Below are 12316 nucleotides of genomic sequence, written 5' to 3' on the forward strand. Positions count from 1 at the left end.
ATTATAAAAAGGGTGGTTCTACTCATCCACCCATTTTCACTCTCCGCACCCTCTTTCCTTTAAATTCTCTTATGTGAAAAAGACCCATACATGACTAAAAAAGGTTAATTATAGCATATTTAATTATGTAATTAAATTTCATTCGAAAAAGAAATTAATTATATAGTTTTTATCTCCCTCCACACAACATGTTATATCCTAAATTATGAACTATTGTTGCTTTAAAATTTATAAAAAAAAAAACAACTTCTAATTTTCACATTTCAAGACTATTCTAAAAAATTGCATTGATATAATGTTAAATTTTTTTTTTTGCTATTGGACGTATGAGGAATTTTATTGTCTTTTTTTTTTTTTTCATTTCATGTGTGCGTTTTTTACTGATTTTTTTTGGTAGTCTTACCATTTCATTTTGTTTTTTATTTCATTTTTTTATAAAGTTGTATCGACTTTTTTCCCATTTCATTTTCTATTTGTTTTTGTTTTTGTTTTTATTTTGAAAAAAAAAAATGCTTCGTACTCAAAACTTCAACCAAAAAAAATATGAAGGGATAGAGAAATAATACTATTTAAATAAAAAATTAAAATAAAATAGTATGTGTGAAAAGAAAATTGAAGTGGACAAGAATTATTTATTTTATAAAAATAGTTAAGGATAATTTTAAATTGATAGGGGTATGTAAAAAATAAATTTAGTTCTTTTAAAATTATATGGAGTATGTATTTAAAAAAGGAGAAAAAGAGGGAAATAGGCCAAGACTTGAGATGAATTAAAATTAATAGGCCAATAGTTTACATAAGTTAATAAATAGGCCAAATTACTGTTTTCTTCCATAACTTGTCTGGTTATGAACCATAACTTGACAAGTTATTGTCCATAACTTATCTGGTTATAAACCATAACTTGACAAGTTTGTCCATAACTTATCTAATTATGAACCATAACTTGACAAGTTATGGCCCATTAATTTTTATAACTAAAAATTAGCCTATATATATTTTTTAAGCTTTTCATATTGGCCTATTTTCTACTATTTTCGTTAAAAAAAGAGTTATCGAGAGTAAAAAGATAAGTATGAATAGAAACACTCTAAAAAAAACATGTCTAGAAAAGTGTAATTAAATCAGTTGACCTTAAAAATTCATCTATTACATTATATTTATTATATTCACGATCGTAATCTACAAATTGCTTCAAATTTTTTTTTTTTTTTTACTTAGCAATCAAAAATAAAATTATCGGTGCAATCACAAACACGATGTGAAGCTTTAGCATGTAAAAATTCAATACGATATGAAATACACACAAGTCTAACCGATTATATATGGGTCAAGTTAGTGGTTAACTTTGTAATGACTGAGAAAATTCCAGACCTTAAATAATACAATTCATGTATTTTTAAGCCAAGGATTTTCTTAGAAAATATTATGTTATATTGTGAATGGAGGATTTATGGAATTAATAAATGTATTCCTAAATTCTATAGCAAATTTAAAATTTTCTTAGTCATTACACCATGTGAGATAATTGGTGGATGACAATTTGGTGATATTGGAGAGATTGATTGTAAGGAAGGGATGTTGAGGATCCTGAGAGTTTTGGATGGTGAGAGGATCGTTGGTGGAAGAGTGGGTCGCATCAGAAGCCATTGAAGAGACTGATGGCGTAGTTTGGTCGTTGGTGGAAGGAGGGTTCGCTTCAGAAGCCATTGAGGAGACTGGTGGTTTTACTGGAAAAAAAAAAAAATACGGCCAAGAGGATTAGGCTCTTGATACCATGTTGAAATAGAGATCAGAATATTGAGAAAACAATGGCTTAGCTTTCCATTGATTAAGAAAGAATATTTATACACAAAATTGGACATTGCCGAGAGTTACCCAAAACACAAAAATAGGAAACTATCCTAGAATCAGGGAATTGCAACTAATTACAAGGATATTACACTAATTACAGGAATTTACAATATAGAGAAAATCTTTAGTAATTAATTCTCTAATAACTTCGGTCACCAAAGTCGATGAGTGACCATTGGCAATTGCAAATATTAGTTGCTGGAGTCAATGGGTGACCGTTAGTCATCTACCAGCACCCTTTTAAATCGTGGATGACGTAGGGTCCGTTTAGTTCGCTGATTTGAGTTTTTAAGTGACGTTATGTGAGAGCTTTTTATTGTAACAAAAAGGTCAGATGCGACTATTTTTTAGAGCTTTTTACTATATCAAAACTCAAATCAGTGAAATAAACCAGATCTTAATCGCATACGATTTCCAATTACAAAAGTTCATAATCACTTAAGTGTGTCACTAATCACGTCTATTGGTCAGGAGCGAATAACTATGACAAATATTTACTTAAAAATAAATAAATATTCCGGACTTGTTTTCGATATAAATAAATATATACAATTATGAGTAAGAATAAGTTGAGGGGGACCCCTCACTCCTCAATAGCTTCGTCCCTAAATCACGTGGTGGGTGACCTCTGGTAACCCTGTGCATGTAGTCAAAATCCACTTAGAATGGTTATTTTGTCTGAAAAATAAATAAACAAACATAAAATAAAATAAAATAATTGAATAAAAGATCCAGCAAGCTCACAATCACAATTGATGCTCGCAGGCTTCGCACGATGACAGATTTGGTGATATGTCGTCGTGCTTACCAGTGTTGCATGATGTCCGTCATGGCAATATGTTATAGCGTATACTACTTGACTGACAATGTGCCGGGAGTCTCGTTGGATTAGGTGGAGGCTGTGATCCTCTTGCAGAGCTGACGCATGTAGCTACTGGGCCAGACATCGATATGCTGTGTCATAAAAAAAATATTTCTTGTTACTATATTTGGTACACAATTTCTTAAAAACCTTATAATCATTTCATAAATTTAAGGTAACTACTTTGGTTCTATTCGTCGTCATTACGAATGTCTACAACATCATTGACACTTTCTACGTCGTCACCATCTTCAGAATTGACGGGTTCATCTTCGATATAGTCAAACACAGTTTCATCATGACCATCGTCAATAAAGTCATCTTCATCTTCAATAGGCGACTTAGCCTGCAAGTATGCGTCGACGTCAGACGTGACAATATTTGCTTCGATATCAGGCCGATCAAATGTTAAGTTGTCCAGTTCAGGTAGTTCAACTACTAACTCAACATTTTGTGATTTTGTATCTTGAACTATCGTGACCTCGTCGACGTCCTCTTTTGGAAAATCTCATATATGTCGATGCCCAAAATGCTCCACAACTTTCCAATTCGGACCGCTATATAAATCATCAACGTAAAAAACCTGTTCTGCCTGGGAAGTTAGAATGAATGGTTCGTTCTCATACCACGAGTCCTTAACGAAGACACTTATTCTATTATTGTATTGTTGAATTCTTCTTCTTTCTGCCGGAGTGTCGAACCACTTACACTTGAAAAGGAAGTCTGAATGAAGACACTTATTCTATTCTTGAAAAATAATTCTTCTTCTTTCTGCCTGAGGTACTTTTTTACCTTTTGTTTTGTTTACTCTTCCAACAACTGGTGATACATACTGGACAAACTTGTAGATCAGCATCCTCCATCCAGAATAACGCACAATCATACTTACAGACATGTACGTTTCGTAGCCCAAACAGATGTGTATTTGCAAAATTCTAAGGAAATCCACTCCCTTTTGTTTTAGTACACTTACAAAATTCAAGTCCACTGAAACAGGGTTGAAAACGGCAAGTTAAATAAGGGCAGGCGGCGGCGGGCGGCAATCGACTTCCATGGCGGCGGCAAATTTTTGAGTTTTTTTGGATGAAAAAACAAAGAAAAGTTAAAAAAATATTGTTGATTAAGAAGATAATAGAAGAAGATTTTGAGAATTTGAGGTTAGAAAACAAGATAAACCGGCGAGAGACCTAGAGAGAGAGAGAGAGAGAGAGAGAGAGAGAGAGAGAGAGAGAGACGTAGAGAAGGCGTTTGGGAAAAAAATGGAGGAAGAGGCCCTGCCGGTGGACATATAACAGAATTATTTGCGACGGCTAGTCGTTGCAAATATAACTTAAACGTATTTACGACGACACATGTTCTGGTAGGAAGTTTCTGGAATTATTATTTGTGACGCCATTATATGTGTCGTCGCAAATAAGGTTTGGGGCCCGCCCAATTTCCCCGCCTATTATTTCACTTTCTGCGACGACATTATACCTGTCGTCGTAAATAATGTTTAGGGTCCCGCCCAATTTCCCCGCCTATTATGTCGCCAAGGGAAGACAAATCATTTATTGTGACGACATTAATATATGTTGTCGCAAATAACAAAAATTATTTGCGACAGACGAGATCTGGCGCCAGCAAATATTTGCGATGAGGTGTGACTTTTTAGCGATGACAATATTTTTTCATTGTTACGAATGTATTTGCGACGAGATGTCATCACAAATAAGTAAATAGTTACGACGACAAATGTCGTCGCAAATAGTTTCGTCGCAAATAACCCAAATCGTGTTTCTGACTGTGTTTTTACATGAGCATCAAAATTGACGACGTATTTCTTAAAATCTAATAAGGGTAAGGCAATGTGATTCATTTTTTGTGATTATAATGAAATTTTCACTGGTCGTCCATAATCATTTTTGCATTTTCAAAATTATTCCTATAATTAAATTTTTAATTTTTTGAAATCAATTATTTTTAATTTTGGTGTTGACAGTTAATCTCAGGATTTCCTTAAAATTTTTACCCATATTAATTAGATTGTTTTCATCAGCTTATTAGTAATCAATTAATTATTAATTACTGCTCAACAATTAATTTGTTGTAATTAATAATTAATTACTAATTACGATGGAAGCTCTCGGTAAAAGTGACTTAATAGAAAAATTTTATTGGCAAAATAACTTTGTAAAAAATTTTTTATTTGCAAAATTTTAAGGAATTCCTGAGAATTATGTGTAAAAAATTAATTTTGATCATTTGAGAATTATGTGGGTGAGTAATTATAAAAGGTCTAAATAGTAATAAAATCCCCTCCCTTTTCTTTTAGTACACTTTTTTTTTTTTTGTCATTACTTATTAATATTGTTGGACTACAAAGATTTAATATTTCTCTTTCCTAAAAAAAATCAATATTTGTCATTCGTGAAAGGAAAGAAATATTTAACACTTAAACATACACGTGGTGGTTTAGTGCTATTTGTAAATAAATAATAATAAAAAAAAAGCCACATGTATCCGTTGTAAATTTGTAAAAGGCATTTCTTTGAAAGGGATGTAAAAGGGCGCATTTTATTCGAGTAGGATTCGTATAGATATTGTAGCGACCCTCATTTGAGGCCGCCACTGTAACTAACTTTTTAACTTGTACTTACTGAAATTTCTTAAAATTTACGGAACATTTTTTTTTAAAAGGTCTCTTATTATAAACATAAAATACGAAATTGCTTATGTTGATGCCCAAAATGTTCCACAACTTTCCAATTCGGACCGTTATATAAATCATCAACGTAAAAAACCTATTCCGCCTGGGAAGCTAGAATGAATCGTTCATTTTCATACCACGAGTCCTTAACGAAGGCACTTATTATATTCTTGTATTGTTGAATTCTTCTTCTTTCTGCCCGAGTGTCGAACCACTTACACTTGAAAAGGAAGACTGAACGAAGACATTTATTTTATTCTTGAAAAGGAATTCTTCTTCTTTCTGCTTGAGGTACTTTTTTACCTTTTGTTTTTTTACTCTTCCAACGACAGGTGTTACATACTTGAACTATTGTGACCTCGTCGACGTCCTCTTCTAGAAAATCCCATTTATGTCGATGCCCAAAATGTTCCACAACTTTCCAATTCGGACCGTTATATAAATCATCAACGTAAAAAACCTGTTCCGCCTGGGAAGCTAGAATGAATGGTTCATTCTCATACCAACGAAGGCACTTATTATATTCTTGTATTGTTGAATTCTTCTTCTTTCTGCCTGAGTGTCGAACCACTTACACTTGAAAAGGAAGACTGAACGAAGACACTTATTTTATTCTTGAAAAGGAATTCTTCTTCTTTCTGCTTGAGGTACTTTTTTACCTTTTGTTTTTTTACTCTTCCAACGACAGGTGTTACATACTGGACAAACCTATAGATCAACATTCTCCTTCTAGAATAATGCACAATCATACTTACAGACATGTATTGTTTTGTAGCCCAAACCGAGTTTACCTAATTTCGTCTTCACCTCGTAAAACGAATCTGGAAGTTTAATTCCTTCAAAAAATGCATCTTTCAACAGCTTCAAAACATAATTCATACACTTATTGGGCCATTTGTATAGCACCTTTAAATGCATGACTTTCACCAAAAAATTCAATGAGGAATACTTAGTACACCTTGGATACAATACCGATTCGAGCTCAGATAACAACTCTTTAAATTCATCGTGTTGCGCATCACCTAACACTTTAGCTTCTACTTCCTCCGACATATCATGATCAGAGTTATTTCCAACAACATCATTTATAACTGTAACCATCTCGTCAACTGATTCATTTATTGAATTGGTAGTAACATCATCTTCGCCATGGTAATACCACGTCGTATATAAAGGATTAAAACCATATTGGTGTATGTGTACTCTAACTATTTCTACTGGAAAACACTTATGATTTAAACACCTTCGACACGGACAACTTGTACAACCACTTTTATCAACATAATCTTTGGCAATATTGATAAACGCATACAATCCTTCCCAATACTGATCAGACAATTGATTTTTTAGATATATCCAACTCTTATCAATTGGCATGTTGACTATAAAAATAATAATACATCTAATCATACTTCATGTTTTCTCGTGACTATATAATAACGTTTATAAAGAAAGTTTAACATTTCATGCTTTAATTTAGAAATTTTATCAAATTTTATTTACAAATTATTTTTTTTTTATTTTTGCACTCATAATATTTATAATTAATTTTTATTTTTCTTTCTATTACTATAATTAATTCTTATTAATTAAATTCTTAAAATTAATAGGATTTAATAAAATTTCGGCATTATAACGGCATATTTTTCTTATTATCCAAAAATTCAAACCTGTAAAAAAAATAGTTCTTAAAAGATTTCGACACACCATAGCTGCAAGATGTGCCACCCAGAACAATTACCAAAACTTTTAATTTCAACCTAAATCAAATTATAATCTTACAATTTTAACAATCTCAATATCAAATTTCAACAATCTCAAAATTCATAATCTAAAATTCAATCTATATCTAAATTTTAAATTATATACTAATTTTAAAATCTATAAATAACAAAATATAATTTTATTTTTAACACATTTTAAACTAAAAAATACAATAATTATAGAAAAACTTACAAAATTCAAACCCACTGAAACGGGGGGTTGAAAACGGCAAGTTCAATAAGGGCAGGCGGCGGCAAACTTCCACGGCGGCGGCGGCGGTGAATTTTAGGGTTTTTTTGGATGAAAAAACAAAAAAAAAAGTTAAAATATTGTTGATTAAGAAGATAATAGAAGAAGATTTTGAGAATTTGAGGTTAGAAAACCGGATAAACCGGCGAGAGACCGAGAGAGAGGGAGAAAGAGAGAGGAGAGAGAGAGAGAGAGAGGGAGAGAGAGAGAGAGAGAGAAGGTGTTCGGAAAAAAATGGAGGAAGAGGCCCTGTCGGTGGAGATATAACAGAATTATTTGCGACAATATTAAACATTTTTTGCGACGACTCATAGTCGCAAATATAACTTAAAGATATTTACGACAACAGTACGTTATTTGCGACGAAGCATGTTCTAGTAGGAAGGTTCTGGAATTATTATTTGCGACGACATTATATATGTCGTCGTGAATAAGTTTTGGGGCCCGCCCAATTTCTCCGCCTATCATTTCACTTTCTGTGACGACATTATACTTGTTGTCGCAAATAATGTCCGCCCAATTTCCCCGCCTATTATGTCGCCTAGGGAAGACAAATCACTTATTGCGACGACATTAATATATGTCGTCGCAAATAATAAAGACTATTTGTTATACAACTTGTCGCAAATAATGCTATATTGCGCACTAAGAGTTCACGTCAGACAAGATCTGGCGCTAGCAAATATTTGCGACGACGTGTGATTTTTTAGCAACGATAATATTTTTTTTCAGTGTTACGAACTTATTTGCGATGAGATGTCGTCACAAAAAATTAAAAAGTTGCATGTCGTCGAAAATAACCCAAATTGTAGTAGTGAGATTTAATATTTCTCTTTCCTAAAAAAATCAATATTTGTCATTCGTGAAAGGAAAGAAATATTTAACACTTAACATACACGTGGTTTTTTAGTGTTATTTGTAAATAAAAAAATAAAAAATAAAAAAACCACCTCTATCCGTTGTAAATTTGTAAAAAGGCATTTTTTTTTTTAAAGGGATGTAAAAGGGAGCATTTTATTCGAGTAGGATTCGAAGTCGAAGCAAAATAATACTAGGATAAGAACCGAAACACAACCTATTCCTAATCAAATACACCTTTCTAGTTCTTAATTCATATAGATATAACTATCTCTAGCTAATTAACCTTTATTCCACTGATCTCTTCACGAAACTGAGTGAAATTTCTCAAAATTAAACTCATCACTTTTGCCTCGACTCTTCTACACAAGACTCTGCCAAAAATCTGCGTGTACTGTTGATCTGCTGTAATTCAAGGTATGTAGCCTTTCTCCTACTTTCACAGTGCAAGTGTTTCTTTTTCATTAAAAAATAAAATAAAATCACTCTCTCTTTTTTCTGTTTCTTATTCTGTACAGTTAAATGTCTAGAGAAATAAACTAATTAATAGTTTGAGTTTGAGGGCTTGGTGTAGAATTTTGTTGTTGGTTTCTTGCTTTCTCTCATCATTAATAGTATGATCCACGATAAGAACAAACCTGCTGCGGTGTGTGTGTGTGTATATATATATATAACTCCATTGTTCAAATTCAAAACAAGCACGCATGCAGTACTGTGTTTCTGGTGTACTTTCTTTTAAAAATTTGGCTTTTGTTAGAGATGAATAATATTTGCCTTATGATATATATTTCGATGATGATAATGTTGATGATGATTTTTATTATTATTATTACACAACATGCTTTTGATATATAAATATCTATGTGCTTCAAATTAATATGTCTAAAGAACCTGATTTAGGTTGACTTGGAAGGATTGGTGCAGAATTTGGTTGTTGGTTTGATTAGCTGCTTTGTCTCATCATTAATAGTATGATCCACGATAAGAACAAGCTGCTTGCGGTATATAACTCTCTTGTTCAATATTTCTTGTAAAAATTTGGCTTTCTTTTTTTTTCTAAACCAGGATGAAAAGAATACGTGAGGAAGAACAACACAGCGAAAAATGGCAGCGGGGGCCGCTTATCGGAAAAGGCGGGGTTGGATCAGTTTATATGGCGATTTTCCAAAACCCCATAACTTCTTGGAGAAGAGGTTTGCCTTTGGTCGTGGCCGTGAAATCGACGCCGATCTCTTCATCGCGAGAGCTGGCAAGGGAGAAGATGGTCTACCATCATCTGGGGAAGAGCCCCTTCATCATTCGGTGCTTCGGTGATGATGTCACCGTAGCCAAAAATGGCAAATTATTCTATAACTTGTTGTTAGAGTACGCTCCTGAAGGTGCGTTATTTGACTTAATCATCACAACATCCAACGGTTTGCCTGAGTCGCAAGCAAGGCAACTTTCAAGATCCATTCTGGGAGGGATCAAGCACATTCACGAAGCAGGTTTCGTCCACTGCGACTTGAAACCGGAGAACATACTAGTTGCCAAAGCTATAAATGATGGTCAACTATTAACGGCAAAAATATCAGATTTTGGATTGGCAAAGAGGGCTAAACAAAGCAAGTGTAGTGTGGGAGGAACTCTAATGTATATGTCCCCAGAATCAGTGAGAGACGGGATTCAACAACAGCCTTCTGATATTTGGGCTCTTGGGTGTATTGTACTTGTAATGTTGACTGGTAGATTGCCATGGGACGAGAGATTACGGAGGCAGGAAATTAAGAGGAAGATTGCGACGGAATCGCCCATTATTCCAAGCAGAATTTCTAAAGAGGCTGAGGATTTTTTGAGAAAGTGCTTTGTGAGGAAGCCAAGTGAGAGGCCGACTGCTCAGATGTTGCTAAACCACCCTTTTGTGCGTGGAACTAAGAAGGTACGAGATTGTAGACCAAGAAACAAGGTGGCAAAGACGGATAAGAAGAAGAATGAGATGCTTCGTAATGTTTCCATTACTACAACTCTCCAGGGCCATACCAAGGCAGTCACATGCATTGCGTTGCCTTCCACCGCCACCGGTGACAAGCTTTATTCGGGAAGCAAAGATGGAACTTTCCGTGTCTGGAATTGCCATACTGGATTGTGTGAGAGGGTGATCAACCTCGGTGACGAAATTTCTTCATTGATTCACAGCGGTCCTTGGATTTTCATTGGTTGTCAAAATCTTGTCAAGGCATGGAACAGCCAAATTGACATTGGATTCGATCTAAGCGGACCACTGGGTCGAGTGTGCACAATGGATTTCGACAACGAGCAGTTATTTGCTGGGACAGAGGTAACATACATACATATATATATATATATATTAATTATAATTACTTTCCAATTAAATTTGTTTTTTGCTTTCAAATTTTTTAATTTATTCGCAATTTGCAGAGTGGGCAAATATTAGTCTGGAAATTTAATTCTGAAAGTGAAACCGCCAATCCCTTTCAACCAGCTATCACTCTTGAAGGCAACACTCATGGAGTCGTATGCATAACCATTGGTTGTAAGATGTTATACTCTGGTTTTAGAGATGGTACAATAAAGGTTTGTTTCTAATTCTCTCACCTTATAAATTAGTATTGGTTTTCTTATAATTAATCATTCCATTTGACTAATAAGTGTTTTTTTTTTTCTTCTTCAGACATGGGATCTTGCTACTTTACAATGCCTTACAACCGTGAAGAGACATTCTAGTGCAGTGACGTCACTCGCTTGCTGGAATAATTATCTGCTGTCTTGCTCATTGGATGGCACAATAAAGACATGGGGTTATACGCAAGAAGCAGGCGGCTTGGAAGTATGCTATACACACAAGCAGGAACAGGTAGGATTATATGTGTTTTCTTAACTAATTAGTTAATTTGCCTACTTTCACTCTATCTAAGGCCTTAATTTACTTCTGCTATATATATATATATATATAATAACTTGGGAGATAAGTGATCACCATGAATTTTCTGATTTCTTTTTAGTCTCCTTTATTCATAAAATTATTAATTCTCTGACAAATTACCTACGGCTTAGTCTCATATATTGGTGTTACATATTTCTGCTACCATATAACTTGCATTAACCTATTTAGAGAAATTAAGAAAATACTAATTTCTAGTGTAACTAATTATTTTTGTACGTTTCAGGGTTTTTTGGCGCTTGGTGGGATGAATATACCCGTGATGCCGAATCAAGGAAAAAGGCATGATATTTTGTTTTGCTCGTGTGATGATCATTCTGTCCATATATATGAACTACCATCGTAAGTGGACAACCATGAATCCATTTTATTTTCTGTTGCTTAATTCTAATCCTTTTTTCTTATGTTACTTTCAACCCAAAAATAAAAAAGAAAAAAAAGATGATGACATACTCAACATGATTTGCAGATTTGAGAAGAAGGGACAAGTATTCATAAGACAAGAAGTGCAGTCGATTCACATCCAAGATGGTAGCGGAGGACTCTTTTTCATTGGAGATGCGACGGGCAATATCACTGTGGGTAAAATCACACATCATGTTTAGTTTCTGATCTACAATTTGCAAATTTCAAAACTTGAACTTGAAAACATGCAACCATTTTAGATTGGTTAAATTTGAAATTGTTGTGCACACACACCAATTTATTCTTAATTCCGAATTAAAAATTGAGGTAGATGCAACTCCGGTTTTGAATTCTAGATTGAGCTATGACTTTTGTATTCCGGGATTCTAATCTCAACTACAGTCCAGAAGTTGTGCAGGCACTGTAGTCGGAAAAAGCTACCTTGCACAAATGAAAGTGTCAAGAGTACTGACTATGGAAAAAAAAAAAAAAAAAATCGGAAAAAGCTACCTTGCGCAAATGAAAGGGTCAAGAGTCAAAGCTACTGAAAAAAAAAAAAAAAAAAAAAAGATCGGAAAAAGCTGCCTTGCGCAAATGAAAGCGTCAAGAGTGAAAGCTACTGACAAAAAGAAAAAAAAAAAAAAAAAAAAAAAAAAAAACCCAAAACACTAAAGAACAATTAGGGGGAGGGCAC

At 33.8% G+C, this 12316-nt stretch overlaps 1 protein-coding gene across 1 annotated transcript; it reads left to right on the forward strand.

The window, feature by feature from the left end:
* The first annotated feature begins 9342 nt into the window (after positions 1-9342).
* LOC21396980 (mitogen-activated protein kinase kinase kinase 3) lies at positions 9343-11563 on the forward strand. The gene is made up of 4 exons (XM_024176100.1): positions 9343-10593; positions 10695-10850; positions 10948-11130; positions 11444-11563. The coding sequence occupies exons 1-4, from the start codon at positions 9343-9345 to the stop codon at positions 11561-11563; spliced, it is 1710 nt and encodes a 569-aa protein (XP_024031868.1).
* The last annotated feature ends 753 nt before the right edge of the window (positions 11564-12316 follow it).

Source organism: Morus notabilis, unplaced genomic scaffold (assembly GCF_000414095.1).
Source record: "Morus notabilis unplaced genomic scaffold, ASM41409v2 Scaffold1568, whole genome shotgun sequence".
NCBI lineage: Eukaryota > Viridiplantae > Streptophyta > Magnoliopsida > Rosales > Moraceae > Morus > Morus notabilis.